At 39.3% G+C, this 23457-nt stretch overlaps 1 protein-coding gene across 5 annotated transcripts in view; it reads left to right on the forward strand.

The window, feature by feature from the left end:
• The first annotated feature begins 1049 nt into the window (after positions 1-1049).
• sxph (saxiphilin) overlaps positions 1050-23457 on the forward strand; it is a 66626-nt gene continuing 44218 nt past the window's right edge. For 3 of the 5 annotated variants that reach the window (XM_064296281.1, XM_064296283.1, XM_064296282.1), the window contains exons 1-5: positions 15177-15296; positions 15881-16044; positions 16878-16977; positions 19203-19379; positions 19813-19975. In XM_064296281.1, the coding sequence (XP_064152351.1) occupies positions 15203-15296; positions 15881-16044; positions 16878-16977; positions 19203-19379; positions 19813-19975 (698 nt within the window). In that variant the 5' untranslated portion in view covers positions 15177-15202. Of the gene's footprint in view, positions 1450-3147; positions 3279-6147; positions 6237-9082; positions 9154-15176; positions 15297-15880; positions 16045-16877; positions 16978-19202; positions 19380-19812; positions 19976-23457 lie in introns of those variants that run through there. The other 2 variants (XM_064296284.1, XM_064296285.1) reach the window with 2 other exon arrangements.

Here is a 23457-nt window from a genome sequence, read left to right on the forward strand (position 1 = left end):
CAGAAGTTGTCTCATATTTCGGAATAGCACCCCACAGAGACTCCCAAGCCAAATGATTACTGATTTCCAAATGATTAGATATTTGGCACTATTTTCAGTATTTAAAAAAACCTGGCAGCCCACCAGGTCTGTACAATTATAGTAGGTAAGAATGGAACTAAGAATGGAAAATTAAGTGCAATTATTTTGTATCTGACAGATAAATGAAAAACACCTGTTGAATAACAAATAAAAAATATATTATTTTTCCTTTTGACATAATCTGAGTTGAGCATCAGTCCTTTTCATACTATCGGTTGATGGCCGATTGCAGTATTATCGTCCTATAAATCAGTGCATCCCTAGTTTCATCATCCAATTAAAATCTAGCAACGTCACTCGTGCAGGCCATCAAGTAGTCATCTCAAGTGTACGGTTTAATTGGGAAAATAGCAAAGCGAAGAAAAATTTATGCTGAAGGTCCGTAAAGAGACGTGGACAGAGGATTACTTTTTTGTGGAAGTGAAAGGCAACCCCTTTTGCTTGATTTGTGGAGAAGCTCTAGCTGTTTTCAGAAAGGGCAATCTTGAGAGACATTATACGTGCAAAGCCAGCTTATTTAGATGGCTACAGTTTTACTCTTGCCTAGACCCTTTTTTCCCGGCTCCAGCACTGCAGTCATTTGGGCAGTGCTCTTTTATAGCCTACCAATCAAGAGTGGCTCTGCCGCTTCTTAGTTGTCATTCAGCACCTTTCATAACTCGAGATAATCAATTTAGCCTGCATTAAAAAAAAGGTAGTAAATAACATATCTATTTTCATAAATATATTATACAGCTTTTGAAAGTGTGTTACCACAATGTATCCTACACATTTATAGCAAAGCTGTGGTGAATAAAGAAGGTGTAACAACATTTCTTATAATACGCCAAAATCGCAACATTCCAGCGACATTGTAAATAAATCCGGATCACAAGTACTTGGCTCACACAAGAAAGCATTCCAAAGCTATGCTTGCAGCCTGAGAAAACGTCTGTTATCGTGGCTATTTGGCAACCTGCGTAATTAAGTGCAATGACAAAAGTGGGTGCAGTCGCAAGTTATTTCCCTGGTTTCACATTGCAAAACAGTGTAACCATCAGGAGGGGAATCTCCGTGACAGATGTGGGAACATTTTTTCCATATGCACGCACTCGCACGATTCTCTTCACTTCAAAAACACCTTTTTTGCCTGAACTAACCCTTCGATTTTCTTTGGTGAGCGCTGCGGAATGTGGAAAGAATAACGCCGGTTGGCAGATATTTTTGATAGAAAGCACTTCAAGAAAGCACTTGATTACATTGTAGGTTATACTGTAAAGTGAAGTGAAACCTTTGCGACAACTAGAGACGCGTTTTCAATCGCAGATGCAACAATGAAGACTGCGCTTCTCATATTAAGCATCTTCATATTCTCTCTTAATTGTTTGGGTAAGTTTTGTTCTACTTTTTGGGGGACCTGTCTCCCTAGTTCTCTCCATTAGAACATAATAGGGAAAATCATGTTTAGCTATTTGAACTGGAAAATTTAAATGACTAATCCAAATAATGGCCAATGTTTGGAACATTTCGGTTAAGATTACGACGTCATGTGTTCGGATTCTCTCCAGTGGCGTTGGCGGGGATTGTGGGGGGAGCTTTACAGGTTTAAATGTCTGATAGGCTATGCGCACAAAGTCGTTGATCTTTCTAATTTTTATCTCTATCTTCTTTTCAATGGTCAATGACTATCCCTTCCAACTCAGATATTCTTTATCAAAGACATGAAACAAAGATACTACACTTGGTGTAGTATCTATTAGAGATTATGATGTCGCGTGTAGCCTGATGCAGAGCAAAATGCACGCAGGCTCAGGAAGAGTTGGGATATACGTCTTTCGTCGATACACTTTTTGACCAAGCGTCACACCAGCAGCCACTTCGCTTCAGTCAGTCTCGGTAGGACTGCTGAATCATTTCACATGGTGTGACAGGAATATGGTGGGAAAACCCTGCTGAAAATTCCATCTAATACCAGTTGATATTCCAAAATGGTTTAACTGTTTGAAGAATAGGTTTTTGTAATGTTTTTTCAAAATTCCCAGTCAGTGTTCTGGATCTCATTTGTTTTCAATTATCAGTAGTGATTGCTACATCACCATTAGAATGTTCAGTTAAGTTCAGCTGGTAAACAGCTCGTTGACAGCTAAAAGTGTCAAAAACACACGTATCACTTATTCAAATTAAAATCTAAATTAAAGAAGCTGTATTCCAAAGCAATGCTACCCAATGTTTTCTAAATTGTTTCAAATCACTTGGCCTTTTGTTTTTTAATCTTACCACCTTACAATATCATTCACACTTTTTGTCACAAAGTGTAAAATACCTCAAATTGCCTCATGCAAGACATTTAAATGAATGTACAAAACTGCTGGTGAATACCTACAGAAAGCATATTCCTCCAGAAAACATGTTTATACTTGGTTGTCAAGTTAATTTTACTGAATGTACAAGTTCTTGTTATTTGCCACTTACGATAAATATTGCATGTAAAATAAATATTGTACATACATACATAGAATGCTTCATTATCCCCATGAGGACATTTCCCTCGCAGCACGTAACATTCACATTTACGAACAGACATTTATACCGAGAAACATACAATCATTCAAACAATTTATAAAACATTGGGTAGCATTGCTTTGGAATACAGATTCTTTAATTTTGGTTTTAATGGCAGGCCTAGATTTAGCCAGTTTGAATGAATGAGTTATAGACAGTGCTTTGTATGTGTAACTTGCCATTTTTGTGCATTGAAAACATGTTCTTTTATGAGATCAAATTTACCCTAATTTGTGTCGTCTGTGTATTTCCAAAAAGCATAGAAGGAGAGGACCCCCAAGCTTGTTTGGCCACCCAACATGTTACAAAATAAGGAACTGTGGTCACTAAAACATTGTCATCATGAAATAATTTATAGCAGTGGTTCTCAAACTTGGTCCTGGGAGTGTGGGTGCACACACCTGATTCTACTAATCAAGGTGCTTAGCAATGACTCTGAATGACTAGTAGAATCAGGTGTGTTGCTGCTTAGTTGGAGCAAAAGCCTGCATCCACACCGGCCCTTTCTGGATAAGGCTGGGGACCCCAGCTCATTAAGAAAAAATTAACAGCTTGTTAAAACTCTGGGATTGCAGTTGAGGTTGGAATGAAAACCAGCAAACACAGTGGTCCTCCAGGACCGAGTTTGAGAACCACTGATTTATGGAGCTAGAACTGTGAGTTTTAACACTTTCAAATGGTGCATTGTATCGTGTCACCAAAATTCCCTGTAAAAAAAACAGAACGAATACAAATAAACCCACTCCTAAATACAGGCTGACGTGGCTGAAAGGGTTAAGGTACTGTTTTTAGTTTAACATTGTCATATTCAAACTAATTTTTTCTGTGATGATCCTCAATGGTAGACAGAAATTAAACCTAGCTGTACCTCCAGAGTAGAGCACAGAATGAAGTCAGAAACAGAAGATGAAGGGATACAGGTGATATTTTATTATGTTTGTGTTTCAATAGTGATATAGTGAGACAATAGAGTTACCTTCGTTGCCTTTTTAAAAGTTTATACAGCTTTAATTTCTCAAATGATATAGGCTGTATTTTTGCCACTGGATTACACAGAGAATGTGAGCAAATGTAAAAAGATGAGACTTAACAATGCACTGTCATTTATTTCAGTAAGCGGTCTAAAACATTGATTTTTAATTGATATTTGTGGTTTGGAGGAATTGAGTGGTCAGTAATTGAGCAGAGCCTGACCATTAATTGTGACGGATCAATGAGTGCTTTGTGTATTCCATGTTATGTTTTTTGTGCTGGTAGTTTGTATCGGTTGAAAATGAAACACAATTCATTTGTGAATCTGTTGCTAAGTATAAGTATAGGATATGCCCCATCCACCTCAAATTTGGTGGATGGCATACCTGTAATGCCAAAAATATTCTGAATTGAGAGCCAATTTCTTTGTAATGTACAATTGTGCACTCTAAAAAAACTAACACGGAACACACAAAAATGCATTACCTACCATTAAAAAAATGCTAAAAAAAGAGCATTTATAATTGGTGGAGAAAAAGAGGAATGTTTATTGTGACCAAAGGCATAATTCACCAGAAACATGTAGATAGAATCTAAACATTTATTCATATAAGCAAAGAGGAAAGTTTTCACCTAGCATGGAGGTAGGCATCCAGGTTTAGGCTATATATGTCAGGGTTCTGGTCCTGTTTTCGGTCTTCCTTTTTGGGCCGCCAGATGGCGGTAGTTCTGTTCCTTTTCCCTGTTTAATTGTATTATTGGTTCCAATTATTCTATTATTGTATTTCAGTTATGTCTAGTTATCCCTTCCCTCTGTGGTCTGATTGTGCATTGTGCCCTCCTGTGTCTCGTTAGGGTCTTGTCTATTTAAGTTCTCTTCTTCCCTGACTCGGGTGCTGGTTCCTTGTGTTTCTGTGTGTGTTTCTCACCGAGTGTCTGCCTGTGTTCCTGCCTCTGTTTTCCCTGAGAGTTTGCCCGTGTTTCCCCGTACCTGTTTTTGTCCGCCTGTTTCTGCCTTGCCTGTTTGGCTTCTTGTGATTTTTTTGGATTTTCTGTTTTTGGGATTTGCCCTGTGGGCATTTTTTGGTTATCTGCGTTTGTTCTTGAGTTTTTGTAATTAAAGTCTGTGAATTTCCCTTTTGGAGTTCTTGGGTTTTTTTTTTAACTCTGCATTTGGGTCCATTCCCTCGCCAATCCGTGACAATATAACTTAATTCAATTTAAATCTCAGGTTCATTTTGCCTGACAGAAAATATTAAGTAGAGGTTAATGTCAATTAGGCAGTAAGTAGGCAGAACATAATGTCACAATTTCCAATTTATGAAAATGATTGGGGGTGGTCATCTGACAACACACAAATCTGACTAACAGAAAAACGCTAGAAGGCCAATGTTTTTGCCAGGTGCAGTGTCTTTTACTGCTACCACAGACTGAATGCGTAAGTGCACATGGAACAGTACTTCTCTCTAGGGTTTTTGACACACTCATTCCTGGTTATGGTTATACACTTTGTTGTACGTTGCTCTGGATAAGAGCATCTGCCAAATGCCTGTAATGTAAGTGAATGCGATGGGCAAAGATTATTGTGTGAAGCTTGAGGAAGGATACCCCAAGCATTTGATTCAAGTTAAGCAATTAAAAGGCAATGCCACCAAATACTAACAAAGTGTATGTAAACCTTTGACCCACTGAAAATCTGATATAGTACACAAAATCTTAGTCTCTTAGCGATTATTATCAAATTAACTCTAATGGAAATAAAGAAGATATGCTAATTGACTTGACACAGGAAATGTATGGTAACATGAAATGTGTGTAGTTGTAAAAAATTGAGTTTGTCTTTAGCTTAGGTATATGTAAACATTTGGCCTCAACTGTATAATTTCAGATACAGTGAGCACCATAATTCATTGGACAGTGACACATTCTTTGTTATTTTGGTTCTGTACTCTAGCACTTAGAGTTTGAAAGGATACAATGACAATGAGGTTGAAGTGCAGACTGTCAGCTTTAATTTGAGGGTATTTTCATACAAATCGGATGAACCGTTTAGAAATTATAGAACCTTTTGTACATAGTCCCCCCCCCATTTTCGGGCATCAAAAAATATTGGACAGTTTGACATAATGTAGAATAAAGTAATCATTTTTAATATTTGGTCGCATATCCTTTGCATGCAATGACTGCTTGAAGTCTGCGACACATAGACATCACCAGATGCTGGGTACCAGATTCCCTGGTGATGCTTTGCCAGGCCTGTACTGCAGCCATCTTTAGTTCCTGCTTGTTCCGGGGACTTTTTGCCTTCAGTCTTCTCTTCAGCATGTAAAATGCATGTTCAATTGGATTTAGATCCAGTGATTGACTCAGCCAGTCAAGGATTTTCCACTTCTTGGCTGTCAAAAACCCCTTCGTTGCTCTAGCAGTATGTTTCAGGTCATTGTCTTGTTGCATGATGAAGTGACGTCCAATGAGTTGAGGCATTTGGTTTTATCTGAGCAGATAAAATATTTCTGTAGACTTCAGAATGAATTGTTCTACTTCTGTCTGCAGTCACATCATCGATGAAGACAAGTGAGCCTGTTCCACTGGCAGCCATACAGGCCCAAGCCATAACACCCGCTCCATGTTTCACGGATGAGGTGGTATGCTTTGGATCATGGGCATTTCCTTTTTTCTCCACACTTTCCTCTTTCCATCACTCTGGTACATGTTAATCTTTGTCTCATCTGTCCACAAGACTTTGTTCCAGAACTCTTGGGGCCCTTTTAGGTGCTTTTTAGCAAACGGTAACCTTGCCTTTCCGTTCTTCAGGTTTATCAGTGGTTTGCATCTTGTAGTGTACCCTCTGTAGTCCTGCTGGTGTAGTCTTCTATGTATGGTACACTTTGGCACATCTACACCTGCATCCAGGAGAGTGTTTTTGATCTGTTGGGCTGTTGTCAGGGGGGTTTTCTTCACCATAGAGAGTATTCTCTGGTCATCCACTACAGTGGTCTTCCTTGGTCTACCGGGTCTTTTGATATAATTGAGTTGTTTTTTTCTTGTGATGAACCAAACTGTTGACAGGGTTATTGCAATGTTCCTGATTGATTGATTATCATTTCTGAGCCTTATGGTGGCCAGCTTAATTTGCATCGACACTGCTGTCTTCCTCATGTTGTCACACCCCAACAACAATCTCCAAATTGCAATTGCAAAGACTAGAATCAAGACTAGACATCAACAGCTCTCTTCTGCATTCACTAACAACACAAATTAATACACCTGCCTAACGAAACACATCTGTGAAGCCAATTCAACAAATACTTGTAGTACCTTAAAATGGGGGGACCATGTACAAAAGGTGCTGTCATTTCTAAATGGTTCATCCAATATGGATGACAATATCCTCAAATTAAAGCTGACAGTCTGCACTCCAACCTCATTGTCATTGTATCCTTTCAAACTAGTGCTAGTGTACAGAACCAAAATAACAAAAAATGTGTCACTGTCCACTGAATTATGGTGCTCACTGTATATACCTGGGACTTTGCTAAAGGACTTTCTTACTGGGGAAACTCAAATTCTAAAAGGAGGAAGGTTTGCATGGCATGGATGTGAACAATAACGGTGTCGTTTGTTGAATGTTTTTTGTTGTTGTAAGAAACCCAGACCCAGGGATTAATACACTTTAATTATGATAATTTGAGTCCTCCCTTTATAAATGTCTGTGAGCAACTGTTGCAAAAAAGCTAGAGAAATGTTTCAGAATTGGTGCCCGAACAGGGACCTTGTCATATTTGCTTGGGTTTTCTGAAATTGCTTACTCATAAGCTAAAGTAGCTATCAATGGCCATGTAGATGGTCACGGTCTACCAACAGATTTCACAGCAGGCCCATTCGTTACCCGGAGGGAAGTGATGGAAAGCTTTAGTTCATTATATTTGGAAGAAATTGCAGCTAATGTACCTCAGACGTCCGCTGAAATTGAGGATGATGATGAAACAAAACTGAGGCAGAAGAAAGTCAGAATCCTTTCCATGTTGAAGAGTGGACAATGAATAGCAGCACTGTATGAGCGTTATGATAAACTAAACTCTAGAGTGCTGGAGTGAGAAAGGGGTCTTCAAGCGGTCACAAACAAGGTTGAAGAGGATGTGCAGAGTAAAGTTGCTGCTTTAGAGTGAGATGTTCAAGCTTCATTGGCAGATGTTTACAAAGAGGTTGAATATTGATACAAATGTCAAAAAACAGGAAGGAATGCTGAAATGTTATTTTGAGAGAGAATGTTCAAAATTAGGGCGGAGGTTTGAGTCCTCTCTTAAAGACTTGGAGCAGTCCATGGTTGCTTGTTTGAAGAAGAGGGATGCTAAGTTTGAAGCAGAGCTTAAAGGCCACCAGCTAGTAACATCAACTCCCCTCCCCACTGGAACTAGAGGTTCTCAAGTTCAATTTGCCTCTCCTACTTCACCTGCAACCCTGTCAGAGATTCAGTCAAGGGTTGTGAAAGGTGGCAGTTATTCCTAACGATAATGAAATTCTGCCAGCATTAAATTCAGTGCTGAAAGGTGCAGCGAAGGATTGGTGGAAAGCAGAGCGAAGCCAGACACATAGTTGGGAGAGATTTAAATCTGTGTTCCTGAGGTCATTCTTATGTGAAGACTATGAGGCAGAGGCTGAGAAACGTATCCAGGAGAGAATATAAGGCCCACAGGAGAGGATCAGAGATTTTGCTTTTTAGTTGAGAGAACTTTGTCTAAGATGGCATGAGGGAATTCTAGAAAAGGACAAATTGTGTCACATTTTTAGGAACTGCAGTCCAAGATTAGCAAGCTTGCTGAGAGGATCTGTAAATACGGTTGATGAGCTGGTTAGAGTTGGGGCACTTGTAGAGAGATACCTGCAGGCTTCTAAGTTCTGCTGATAACAAGTTAGTAAAGCTGAACAGCAAAAGAAGCTCACTCCCTCTTCTTCAGCTGGTGGAATTAAACAGCAGGGAAATATGAGCATATTACAGTTAGTGGTGACGCAGTTTCTTCAAAACCCATTATGCTCCCTGTGGTGCTGAGATCAGTTAATATTTCTGCTCTCCTTGACAGTGGAAGCACATACACCCTTGTGCGACAATCCTTGTGGCAAAAAATCAAGAGGCTCCAGGAGAAGTTGCAAACATGTCATGATTGTTCATTTATGTTAGCAAATGGACAAGCTAACCCAGCCATAGGACATGTCAAGTTGGAATGCAGTCTACATGGGCAGCAGTGGGTACTAGATATCTGCATCATGAAAGACCAGCATTTAGCTGTTCCTACCATTATTGGGTTGGATTTTTTAACATTATCTGGCCTGGTTCTAAATTTCAGGAATGTCCAATGTGGCCTCCCAAGAGGTCTGCAGTATGCTTACTATTCCTTTTACTAACAGGAGTCACCAGACAGTGGTTCGTTCTATGTCCAGCTATATCTTGCTGTTTCAACTTTCTTTCCCTTCACCATTGCTGCCGAAGGGTTTTCAGAAGAGAAGGCAGAGGTAGTGGAGACAGACCAGATGTGAAGGGGCTGAAGCACAAAAGAAAAGGTAAATTCAAGAGGCAGACACCAAGATTGTCACCCACTGTATCACCACTGATGAAGTCCCGGTAAGGAGAAAGGCATATCGGGTCTCACTGCAGAAACGAAATATTATGAGTGTTGAAATCAAAGATATGCTTGCAAAGGGCACCATCAGACCTTCCACATCACCATGGGCTGCCCCTGTGGTTCTAGTGGCAAAGAGGAATGGAGGAACACGTTTTTGTGTAGATTAGTTAGTTAGTTGCCGTCGAGTCGTTTACGACTCAGGGCAACCCTATGTGTAACAGAGCGCCACATGCCTGACCATTCCAACGTTTGCGTCCATTGCTGTGGCAATTGTATCAATCCATCGCATTGAAGGTTTCCCTCTTTTCCGTTGGCCCTCGACTTTACCAAACATGATGTCCTTTTCAAGCAATCAGTCTTTTCTGACAATATGCCCAAAGTATGAGAGTCTAAGTCGCATCATCTTTGCCTCTAAGGAACATTTTGGTCGTATTTCTTCTAAAACTGATTTATTTGTTGTTCTGGCAGTCCAAGGTATTTTCAATATTCTTCACCAGTACCACAACTTGAATGCATCAATTCTTCTTCTATTTTCTTTTTTTTAATGTCCAGCTTTCACAAGCGTATGAGGTGATTGAAAAGACCATGGCGTGAGTCAGACGCACCTTTGTGATATCTTTACTTCTGAAAACTCTAGACTGTTCTTTGGTGGCAGATTTTCCCAGAGCAATGCGTCTTTTGATTTCTTGGTTGCTACTTCCCTTGACATTGATTGTTGATCCAAGTAGAATGAAATCATCGACGACTTCAATTTCAATTGTGTAGATTACAGAGGCTTAAATGCTAAGACTCCACTTGATGCTTACCCAATACCTCAGGTCCATGAAATACTTGAGTCATTGCATGGGGCTAACATATTTAGCACCATCAACATGAAGAGTGGATATTGTCAGGTGGGCATGGACCCTGACAGTATCTACAAAGCCGCTTTTGTTGCCCTCCAGAGGACATTTGAGTTTCTGAAACTACCTTTTGCTCTCAAGAAATCGGGAGCAACATTTCAGCGCCTCATGGTAGTAGTGCTGCATGACATTAAAGGAAAGTGCTGCTTCGTCTACATTGATATTGTTGTGTATTCCCACTCTGAGGAGCAACACCTTGCACACCTACAAGCTGTTTTCAGTCGGCTACACAGAATCTGAAGAAATGCATCCTTTTCCAAAGGTACATCACTTTTTTGGCACATGTGGTGTCGGCAGATGGCATTGAGACTGAAATCAAGAAGGTGGTTGCTGTCTTGTCTTTCCAGTACCCCAATCAGTGAAAGATGTACCAAGGTTTCTGGGCATGGCCGGATGGTATCACCGCTTCATCCCTGGATTTGCTGGATGCTCTGCTCCTCTAAATGCCTTGAAGAAGAAAGGGACTATGTGGGCTTGGACTTTGGAGTGTCAGAAAGCCTTTGAGGATTTGAAGGATTTTCTCTCTAAAGCCCCTGCCTTTCAAAGTCCAGACAGATGCCAGCGACATCGGCCTGGGTGCAGTGCTTACTCAGGAGATTGAGGGTCAAGTGGGGGTTACTGCATTCGCCTCTAGGCTACTGAATAAAGCAGAAAATAACTATTCAGACTCAGAACAGGAGTGCTTGGCAGTGGTTTGGGCTGTGGAAAAGTAGAGACCGTTCTTAGAAGGAAGGAAGTTTGAGGCGATGGATCATTCTGCACTTGCATGGGTGTTTAACCATCCCAAACCCAATTCAAGACTAGCGAGATGGACAATTAGGCTGCAGAAATTTTATTTTTATGTTTCATACCGAAAAGGCCAATGCAATGTTGTTCCAGATACCCTTTCACAATGTCCTGTTGGAAGAACAATTCCCGGCACATTATGTCTTAGCCAGGCAGCTAGCAGATCCAAGTGTCCGAAGTCTGTTGACTGGTCAGATGTTTACAATGCACAAAAGAATAATGCTAAAGTGCAGGCTATTGTGAAAGATGTACAAGCTGGACATGTTCAACAGGGCCACACCCATTACGCAGGTGAGAACGAATATCTGTTCCGGATCATTCTGGCTGGACTACAAGCACGTACGTTCCAGTTATACGTTTCAGGGAACGAGGCAACAATTCCTAATGTATTTTCATGATAATCCACTAGGTGGCCACCTGGGGAGGCTGAAAACCCTACTGAACTATCCTAGAGGTGGCGTACTGGCCTGATGTTAGAAAGGATGTGGGAGAGTACATCAAGAGTTGCATTACATGCCAAAGGTACAAGCCTCAGCTTACAAAGTTGTCAGAATATCTGCAGTCCACACCTGTGCAGGAGCCTGGGAGCATGCTAGGTGTAGACATCATGGGGCCCTTTCCAAAAAGTAGGAATCAAAATCAATATCTCCTTGTAGTGGTTGATTATTACAGCAAGTAGGTTGAGCTTTTCCCTATGAAAAAAGCAAAGCGCGCAAGATTGCCTCCATTTTCACTGATGAAATCTTTACCCGGTGGGGAACTCAAGCATATCTCATCTCAAATAGGGGTGCTCTATTCACCTCTGCTCTTCTGCATAAGATCTGTCAACAATGGGGCGATGTTCAAAAGCTCACAACAATTTACCATCCACAAAAAAATCTTACAGAGTGGATCAATTGCACTCTTAAGACAATGATGGTATCCTTTGTAGGCGATAAGCACAACACTTGGGACAGGTGGCTTCCAGAATTCCAGTGCAGTATCAATTCTGCATGGCAGGAGTCAACAGGTTTGACACCAGCTTAAATTGCTCTTGGGCACAAGCTCAAAGGTCTTTTGGAGAGGCTCATCAGCAAAGCACCCAGTCCCGGACATGCTACATATCCCCTACTTGAAAGGCGACTGATGGAGCAAGTCAAACACGATGTCAACAAAGCACAAATCAAACAGGCCTACTATTACAACTCAAAACGTAAAGAGGTTGTGTTTTCCTGTGATGATCTGGTGTGGGTCAGAGACCATCCACAGTCAAAGGCTAGTGCCAATTACAGTACATGGAAAACTTGGCTCTAAAATGGAAAGGGCCTGGCAAAATACTCAAAAGGTTAGGGCCTGTGAACTGCTCGGTAACACTTCTCTCTGATCCTGACCATAGTGATGTATATCGTGCAGAATTTGAAAACTTTTAAGCCCATTGGCCTCACCTTGCTGGGAGAGGCATATGTAACCCTATTGTTCCATATATAAGGGAAAAAACTAAATAAAAGAAATACAAAGTGTAGTGTTTTTTAAAAATCATTTCTTCAGTCATAACGAGCAGGCATCACACACAATTGCCTATTGTCTAGAGGGGATTTTTGTGAATAAAATGGCACAAACTGCCTGTATTACTTTACCTGATTAGATTTTTTAAGAATTAAAAAAACGCAGTAATTTGAAGTTCAAATATTTATTAAGTCATAGAAAGAGGAGGGTAGTTGTTGTATTTACAGTGTTGGAATTTTCATTTTAAAGTTTAAACTCCCAGTAGCGTTGTCTCTGGCCTTTTTTAGTGTGAAAGTATTTGCATTTTGACTACAAACAGAATATTTTCAAGGGACCAACTGCTGCTTATTCTTTCACAACCAAAAAACATATTCTATCATAGCAACTAGGCCAAGCCACCATTAACCCGAAGATGTGTCAATGCAGGTCTGAAAAATGCTTCTTACTGAATAACGAAATAAACAACAGGAATTGTTGTGGTATCATACCATGTCATCCTACTGTCAATATTTGAGACTACATATGGAATAAGTATAAAATCTAACCATTGGCTTTACACGTAAAGATGTCCCTTTCAAGATTTAGTGTCTTCAATGATCCGTTTGAGAAATAAACATGCAAATAGAAAGCGGGGGTAGGTATGCACAACGGCCATGCGCAAAACCTCCTTTCTATTTTACGCTGCTGTAACTCCTATCTGTTTGTTCTGATTTTATTGATAACTCTTTTACCATGTACAGTACAAGCTTTCCAACAGTACACAGTATGTTTAATTAGAATTTTATTAGAAAAGAGTGAGAGCTCTGCGTAGCTGCATGAATGGCTTCTTCAGCACAGCGTTGCATATTAAATTGTGACATTACGCAGTAATACACAGGCAATCATTGCAGTGTGATTGTTTTTTATGTCGGTTTTTGATTTCGTTAATTTTGTCGGTCTGTCAGTGTGACTAAGGCAAATTCTTTGGGAAGTGGGTCAGAAAAACAGGAGTCAAGTCTAGCTAGGATATATGAGAACATGTACATATTACTGCTTTTAACATTTCAAATATTTATGTTGTGCCATATTTTTGATATTGCTTTTTATTTGCGTTGGTCGTCAGAGACAACTGCTAGCCTTTGCTAATAATGCTCAGCAGCTGATAGTATGGACCTTAGCTGTTATTATGGAATGGAAATGCCATGGGAAATACTCATTCAAATTTACTGTGTGTTGATATGTGTTAGATTGATGTAAAATTTCCATTTGAGTGATCATAATAGTAATATGTCATCCCACTCCCATGCAACAAAAGATTACATACTGTAGAGTACAGAAAAATGTACAATTGTGAATTATTACATATTTAGATGTGTACTACAGTGTCACAATGGTTTTGCATTAGTTGTCAATGTGATATCAATGTTTCATCTTAAACCATCATAAAGGGGCAAATTTATATGCTCTGTAATGGGCAAAAAGCATTTTATTCATTTTTGGAGAAGTTTTGGATAGGGGTTTTGACTCTTAAATCTTAGATCCTTATACTAATGAAAAGATTCTCGCTTGAAAATGATGCAAAGTTGAGTCTAAATAGTTTATTTGTTGTGAAATATATGATAATGTTATGATTTACAGCAATGCACAATTTAAATATTTTGGATAGATTTGGAGATACTAAGGGACACCAGGGTAGTCTGCTCACACCCGGAGTAATAAAGCTTTAATTAAGGGACCCCCTAAATGGGCAAGAATTGGTCAGATTTGGCATCTGCACAAAGGGGTTAATAAACGCATTAAAATAGGAATGTGTTTGAGTAATTTGTTAACTATTTTTCTATTTTTATTGCAAGTGATCTTTAATTTACAGCAATTTTTGGAATTATTACCCTGATTATCTGCACCCCTGTCTTTTAAAAGATATATTCAGTTGCAGTTAATTGAGTAAGATTTCACTGGTGGAGAAAAACATTTAATCATAATATTACATGCTGTGCTGTATGTTTGGTAATTCAAATATTTCTACAGTTTATATGTGTTGCCCTGTTGTACAGTATTTCCCTGTTCTTTGTCGGAATTTCTTTTTGGCACCTCTACTGCCAGTTTTTTTAAATATACAGGTAGCTATGCTAATCCACTCAAATTTTCTGGCAGTCAAAAACAGAATGTCCCTTCTTTTGAGCTGTAGCATTCTACTCTCTGTCACTGTTTCAATCCCACTGTTAGGAGGACCAAACCTGTCCTCATCATTTTAACAATCACCAAGAAAACTATCCTCTTAAACTGGAAAACAAGGAATTAATTAAACATGACACAATGGAAAAACATACTCACAGACCACCTATCAATGGAAAATAATAACTGCATCTCTCCAAAATCGAACTGCTCTTTTTGATGAAACCTGGGTTCCATTACTCAATTATTCAAATCTACCACAGAATTTGTGCTCACACACATACTCATACACACACACACATATATAGGCTACATGCAAAATCAACTCTTTCTTACCACACACATGCACGCACACACACACACACACACACACACACGCACGCACGCACAGTAGAGTAGGAGCTTTCACCACACAGCACCATATTCCATGTTCTATAACAAATCCATCTGAATAATGTTTCTTATTTACTTTATTATTATTAGCGTTTAGTGATTAGTGTAGTTTAATTTTATTAATATATTTTTTTCTTTTTTCTGTTTTCTCTCTTTCATGCATGCAGTGTTTTGTATGGTACATTGTTCTGGATGTTCAGTCCTCTCTCCTGTGTGTCTGTTTTGTTGGCTAAAGATGGCAAGACACGTGTGAGGGACTAGCAACGAATGGGAGCATGTCTAACCATTGAGAGCAGTCAGATGTCTGGCTGTCGAGGAATGCAGGGAGTTGGCAGGGGTGTTGGAAGAGATGAGTCTGTTGGTATGTAGGGGCAATGTTGTTCAGAACACTGTGCTCTGCAAGAGTTTTGTAACTAAATGCAGGCCTGACCATTCACCACTGAGAGGGGTGGCTCAGGGGCGTAACCATTCAACTGTGGAGAGGGTTGGTTCAGGATTTATTGGGGAGGCATAAGACAGGTCATGAAGTAGCTATGGGGGATTTAAAGAGAGGACAGGCTCATAGGGATGCAAGCAAAGAAACTCAACATACATAATCTGCAGATTATTTGATGAATAAACTGCATTTCCCAGAAAGGAGTGCAAGGTGGTGTACTAATGCGCAACTATTTCCAGGTTATAGTGGGAAAGATGACGTACTAATGCACTGCTATGTGTAAGATTGGAAGATGGTGTACAGCCACATTGCTGTTGTGCAAGAAGTGCACGGTAGTCTAATGCACTGCAAGGTACAAGTAAGAGTGTGGAAGGCGCTGTACTAATGCACTGCACTGTACAGGTAAGATACTGAAGGTGTTGTACTAATGCTCACATGTGTACTGGTAAAATACTGAATATGCTTTACTTGTGCGCTGCTCTGATGGTGTAACACGATGCTATGTTCAGGTAAGAAGACTCGGTGGTGCACGGTGTCTGAGCCGGAGCAGAGGAAGTGCGCAGAGCTGGCCAAGGCCCTGGTGACCGTGCTGCCTCCTGCTGCAGTATCAGCCTTTGCAAGACTCTCGTGCATCCAGGCCTACAGTACGGCAGACTGCATTAACAAGATTCGGGTCAGCTCACATCCCATAGCAACACTGCACAGGAGGAGAGGAATGGGAATAAGTGGGTTATCATTGGATCAAAGCCACTAATTATTAAAATTCAGCTTTAGGGGATCAACCGCTAAAACACATATTTTCCCAGCAGTGATGTCCCTGTGGCCCCGCAATGATGTGGCTGTATTTGTTTCAGAGGAGGCATCTGCTAGTTTGAACTCTTATAAATTGATGGAAGATGTTGCATAGAGGGGTGGGGATAGTATTGTACATTCTATTAGGGAGAGATTAAATAAAGAATAGGGGATTAAAGCTGTTTTTAAAATGAGCCATTGTGTAGGAATACCTGCCAAATACAAAAACAAAATATGGTGTAATAAAAGGAATGAAAAACCTACACATTTGGTGACAATAAATGATCTTAAGTATATATTCACTTAAAATAAAAAAGTATTTAATCGACATTATTTCTCAACTGTCAGAAATGCAAAAAACTATACTTGGATGCCTGTATATTTTTAATTTGCTTTATGTCATTGAATGGTTTGTGGATATATGTTCATATGATTTTAGAAATTCCCATGTTGTCTTGATATATTAGCCAGGTTAATATAAAACAGAGAACACCTGGAGTCATTATTTGGTGAACCACAATGTAACAAGGTAGAAATAAAGAGACCACTGGATTTCTAAAAGAAGAAATGTCATTGTCCACAGGCTTCATGTAAGGATGGGGGCCAGGGGGCTGATGAACATTGGGCTATTCCAAATTGGGAGAAAAATTATATGGGGCATTAAAAAATAGTATCCACAGACTAGTAAAGGTGCATTTTTATTTTTTTCCTCAGGCAAACCGTGCTGATGCAATAACGCTGAATGCAGGGGAAGTGTACACTGCCGTCAAGCAGTTTGGCCTCACTGCTGTTGCAAAGGAGATCTACAGTGATGGTAAGGTACACAAGGTCAGGAAAGGAAATACCATCCTCAGGCCCACTCAGTGTGCATATGCACTGTGAATTAGATGTAGATATCAGGTCTTATATAGATTACTTAACCAAAAATGGCAATGGTTGATTTGTGAATAGTCTAAATTGTAACAACAAGGCTCATTCCGAAGCCGAAAATGACCATTTGTGTTTTCCTTGCAATTATTATAATCTTGAAAGAATCAAGATTTAAAAAAAAAAAAATATGTCAGAACAAACTGTGTTGTGGGCATTAGCTTGTATTTTAGCAGTGTAACATGGTGGTTTGGCTTCCTTTGACAGACATATTACATAATTTTAGCTTTAAACATTCCAAGCCAATTATATAATATTTATTCACAAATCAACACAAAGCAGCCCTGACTGGTACATACTATATATTCTCCAAAAAACAGCTGGTTCCTAGAATATTATTGTTCTTACTTGCAAGTTACAGCCTCTACAACTATTTTTTTGTTTCTATGAAATGCACTTTAATTTCTAAAATACTTTACATCAAAGTTAATGAAATTACTTAACTTAAGCTTTTCCTTGCTATAATTTATTTCATTTAGCAGTTATTTTTTGTATCTTCTGTAGTTTGGATTGGGTGTAACTGTAAGGGCAGGTCTGAAGATAAACATAAAGAGACAAGTGCTCTCTCATTCTACACTTATGTCACATTAGTTCCCAGTCATGGTTCCCAGGCAGGCCCGGCGCCAGCCGAGTACTGAAGAGGGAGCGATGACGTAACGCAAAGTGTTCCCAGCTAGAAAAACATATGCAGACCTATGTTGCTACTACAACCAACTAAAACTATTTGTGAGCTACTTAGAGATGGCAGAGTATTAAATAATCTTAATATGAAAATATATTACTAGGCTACATAAAATAAAAAGCATAATACATCTTCAAACACCCGGCTCTTCGATAGGCTATGTCTTTTAATGGCTGGAGTAGCCCCCACCACAAATATAAATGATACGTCTTAGATACACCAATTCAGCAGTTTTACCGTGAGACAAGTTACAATGACACCGCCACAAAGTAATTTATTGTGCCTGCTTTAGCCTACTAATATAACGCTCATTGCGACCCATTGATTAACAGATGCATAATAATACGCTAGGTTAGAACAGCCTATACCGGTGACACAAACAATAACAATACAAATAATGAAATAACCAACTAACTACGGCCAATTATTTAGCCCTCAAAAGCGTGGGAAAATATTTCACCCTACCTTTACTCAATAGAGCTGCAGTCTTCTATTTGATGAGTGGAACCTCCTCAGCAACAACCAATCAAAAAAGTGGCTTTGCGTAACAGACTGCCCTTGACTAAAATATTGCTATTGTAATATTATCACTAAAAAGCCAACGCACTTGGGTGTTGTGATTTTTTAAAATTTATTTTTAAAAATGTTTTTTAAAATTTAATTAAAATGCTTTTTCACATTCATCTTGACTTAAGGGGCGTTGCCCCCTCACACCCCCCCATGGGGCCGGCCATGTTCCCAGGGCCATTAGTCATATTTCATCAGTCATCATAAGTCCCAAGCCAATGTGATGTAATCCAAAGATGCCAAATCCATGATGTTTCATGGCTGCAATAAAAGGCAAGATCTCTAAATCCTTCAAAAACTCTTTCTGAAAAAAGTAAAAAAACAAGACAAAACTGCCAGCAGGATTAGTTCAGTCACTAAAGAATGCAAACACAATTTCATATGAATTGAATTTAAAATGCATGTTATTATTGAGATGACATGATTTTGGGGGAAAGGCAAAAAAAAGAAAAACAAAAGAAAACCTGACATGCCAGTTGTATCTTCATGCCCTCATGGCAATTTAGTTTGGCAGAAAAAGCCAAGTCTCACAACCCAGCCCCTTACACAGAACTGCTGATATTGCGACTGCAGGTAGGGCTCCTACAGGTTAGGGGTTAAGTTTTTCAAATGGAAATATTCCTGGTGAAGTTTGTGGAGAAGTGGACAGCTGCCCAACAGGGTTGTTGTTAGATGGATTATGTGGGTGGGGGAGGGTGTTACCTCATTTTCCAACATTGATTTTGTTTACAATAATAATTCAATATGATTTAAACTTCAGGTGTGCATTTTGCTGGATTTATGACTGTAGTTGATTGTTCTAGGTGTGGAGAACATCGCCATAGTCTGTTCACTCCCTTCCCCTGCACCTGTTTCAACTAAAGGTGGCTGTGTGCTTGCGGTGGCTGTGGTGAAGAACGGCAGTTTAGATGTGCGCTCACTACAAGGCCATCGCAGCTGTCACACTGGGGTCCGGTGGACTGCGGGTTGGAGTCTGCCTCTTGGGTTTCTGCTCTCCCGCAACTACCTGTCCTGGGCAGAAGAGCAGCCTCTCACCCAGGGTAAGTGCATGATGGAGCAGAGGGGGAATCAGCGGGGAAAGAAAAAAGGGAGCAGGTTGAGCAGGAGAGAGCTAAGGGGGACATGGGACATGGTTCATTTTAAAGTGGTTAAATTCCACAAAGTCAGTCAGGTTGATACCGCATAGCCAACATGGCCAAGAGTGATTGTAAAATGTCTTATGTTTAATTTGAGCTACTTTAGCTTTATCGCAACCAAAATACATGCAGTATATAGGTAACAATCTTTAAGGAATAATTACTGTAATGAGAAAAATGCATATTTCAGATACTTACATTAGGTATTTAAGGTTGCAGTGTTGCATGTGCAGCCTTTAAAGTAGCAAATAGGAACCTTAACCTTTTGTTATGTCTAACCATTCGACAGACAGAGGTGATGGGTGCATTGACTGTCTTCTCTGTGCCTCCTTGGCAGCGGTCAGTGCCTTTTTCAGTGCCAGCTGTATCCCAGGGGCTGCAGCCATAGCTCCCAGCCTGTGCACTCTGTGCCAGGGCCAGAAGTCCTACATTCGTCAGCGTAACTTTCACTGTGAGACCTCCCACAACGAGCCCTTCTACAACAGCCAGGGAGCACTGAGGTCAGTTGACATGCTAATGCATGTTTGCACAAATCCACAGACATTCAATTCAGGAACACATGCAGACATGAATACATTTTAGGATGCCAGGTGTGTCACTGGGTCACACGATTGGGGGCATACCTCATGCTTGTATAGCACCAAAGGTTTGTTACTTTTTAAGGTTTCCCTCAGAAAGAATGATCACAGTCGCTCACTTTTTAAATGATCTTCTGTACCCTCAAGCAACACAAACCAAGAATTAAGTTATTTTGTGTTTCCTCCTCTTCTCACGATTTTCCATTTTCATCTAATCCAGTGGTGTCAAACTCGTTGCCATGGAGGGCCGTGTGTATGCAGGTTTTCATTCCAACCAATTAATGCTGCCTTAATTGAGTCCAATTACTCATTCAGCCATATGCGTTTAACTGCATTGAAGCACAGAATATAAGAAAATTTTTATTTAGACAATGCGGGTCACCATAGACGTCGGGTCACCATTGTGCACAAACCTGCATCCCTAATTCAGCAAATAATTTAACTAATTATATAATCAAGATCTGAGGCTGGAATGAAAACCTGCATACACACGGCCCTCCATGGCAACGAGTTTGACACCACTGATCTAATCCATCCAATTGGCTGCTAAATAGATATTTAGCAGCCAATTGCAAGACACAGGAAAAAATTGTCCATAATAATTTGCATGTGATGCTATTTCAACCAACGGAACATGTACGAGAAACACCATTCTCTTCTTGCATTCATTATTGCTACTAATACTAATAATACATACTAATAATAACTCAAAAAGAGAAACAGAACAAGCCTACTATATTAATAAAAATGTATTTTTAAGCTAGGGTATACAAACTTAAGTGCTGGAGTATGGAATACAAGCCGCAGCTAGGCTATTGTATGTGACCCCTTGTCACAAGAGTTTGTATACTGTAGTTTGAAAATAGTTTTCTTTCTTTTTTTGGCATCTTAATTATCACTCCCTGTGATCTGGCATGCGAATAATAACTAAATGATTCATACTATATACACGCATATGACTTTTCACCTTTTCAGTATAGCAGGGGATATTGTGTCTCCCCATTGCTCTACACTGCTCACAGCTCATGTGCAGGAGCATAATAGTAAGATGCATTTCACCCAGGGAAGCTTTTTGCTTTATTTATTTATTTATTTTTTAATGTATCCAAACTTATGCAAATCAAACATACAGGTAAAGTGGACCTTCAACAAAGAGCAGATAAAAAGTATTAACAAACAAAAATCAACAAAACATGTTAACCTGTAATGTTTTATTTCATAGCATACAATATTTCGTAATGAAAAAGGGGAACAATTTTTTTGAATTACAAAGGCATTTTTTCATTTTATTACTGAATTAAGTGTCCCCCAGGTAGGGGTGGTGTTGGGGTTCATGCAGTTCATACTATGCAATTCAAAGGAAACTATTTATTTTTATTTTAAACACACATTTTTTTTGCCTATGTTTGAAACTTGATTTGTCTATTTGTCCCAGGTAAAACACTGCCGTTGTACCCCTGAGCAAAGTACTTAACCCCTTAGCGCACATGCCAAATCTTGCCAATCCTTGCCCATCTAGGGGGTACCCCATTTAAAGATTTATAACTCCAGATGTGAACATCAAAGAGACTTGAAAAATGGCTGAAGCAAGACATTTGTACAATTTACAATACTAACGCAGATTAGTTAATATTCATAATTTTGGGAGAAATAAAGAGCCACAAATGCAATTGTCTAGACAAAAAATCAAAAATGAATTTGCACTTTTTTAGTTTGCAATGAAATACTGAGAGATTGCATATATACAACAGGTTAACATATACATGTGCTGGATCAAGAACTTCTTGACCTCAAGTTCAGAAAATCTAAGGGTGGATATGTAGAACTACTATAGATGTATGAAGCAAAAACTAAGCAGTGTAACCAGCGTCTCCAAATCTATCCAAAATGTCTAAATTATGCATTGCTGTGAATCACAACATATTCACGTATTTCACTACAAATAAACTGTTTTGACTCAAGAAAATCACTGTTGCATCATTTTCAAGTCGGAATTACAAGCTTTCAGTCAGTACAGTGGTCTAAAATACCTAGAGGTCCAGAAACATATCCAAAATCTCTCAAAAATTAAATACATTTTTTTGTCCATTATAAATCATATAAATGAGCCCCTTATGGATTTTTAAGATGGAACATTGCTATCAGGTTAAAAAATAATGCAAAAATATTGTCACACAATGCGGTACAGTACCTAAATGTGTAATTAACTCTTGTATGTATTTCTATACTTTGTACTCTCGTATGTTTTCTTGTATGGGGATGGGACGATGACATGAAAACAATTCTCAACCGTCCACCACGTTTTGGCAATGCTCCAACTCTCACATCATCACAGTTGCATGCTTCACAAAAACTATTACACTACTAACTAACGCTTACATTACAGTGTGAAATATCCGCATTATATAATACCACTAACCTATGTAAACCTATGACACTCAATTTCAAAAATAACGTATATAACCGAAGTATTTTGAGCAGTATACTTACATAGCAATGATGAAATCTTATCTGTTTTCAGTAGATGGAGACAGAGACAGGAAATCAATTATATAGTTCTATCCGCTCCTGTCTTACACCAGAAAACGATGTCAGCTACGTCTATCAGCAAACATATGGCTTAGCTATGTTCAGAAGTCCTCAATAATAATAGTATTTTCCAAGAAATTTCGAAAAATTGTTGACAAGGTTTCGTTAGCAGCATCTTTGTTTTACTTCTACCACGTGTATGCGTAATTGAATGCGACGATAAGAAAATTTCCGGTTACGCTGACCTATAAAACGCTATTCCAAAAGCAAAATTAGACATGTTATACATCGTTAGAAAGCTTATACTCTCACCTACTGAATAAATGAATTGTCAATCAAGCCAGACTCTACTAAAAAGGGCGAAGACGCCGTAAACAACAGGTATTATGCACAGCTATTTTGGAAGGTACCCAGGCATCACACATGCCCGTATATTTCCCAAACGGATTGTCCAAGGCAATATATGACCACTCAGTCTCAAAAGGGACATCTCTATGCGTAAAACCAATGGTAAGGTTGTATATTTATTCAATATTTAGTCCCAGATATTGACTGTAGAATGACATGGTATCATTTTTAAACACTTTTTCTCGTTTATTTTGTTATTCAGTGAGCAGCGTTTTCACTGCTGTGTAGGCATATCTTAGGGCTATTGTCGGATTTATCTTGTTGCTATGACGGAATACGATTTTTTAGTGGTGAAAGGTTTTTTATGAATGCCAAGATAGACAATATTGTCCATTATGTCAAGGGTGGGGGGTGTTTTCTAGATGAGACTGCAGGGAGGGGGTGCGTGTTAAATGAACGACCGGAGCGACAATGGTGGCACTGCGAAACTCCATATTCGCCTCTATTTTTAACTCATACTTTGGTTG

The sequence above is a fragment of the Anguilla rostrata genome, chromosome 10 (genome assembly GCF_018555375.3).
Source record: "Anguilla rostrata isolate EN2019 chromosome 10, ASM1855537v3, whole genome shotgun sequence".
In the NCBI taxonomy this organism is placed as follows: domain Eukaryota; kingdom Metazoa; phylum Chordata; class Actinopteri; order Anguilliformes; family Anguillidae; genus Anguilla; species Anguilla rostrata.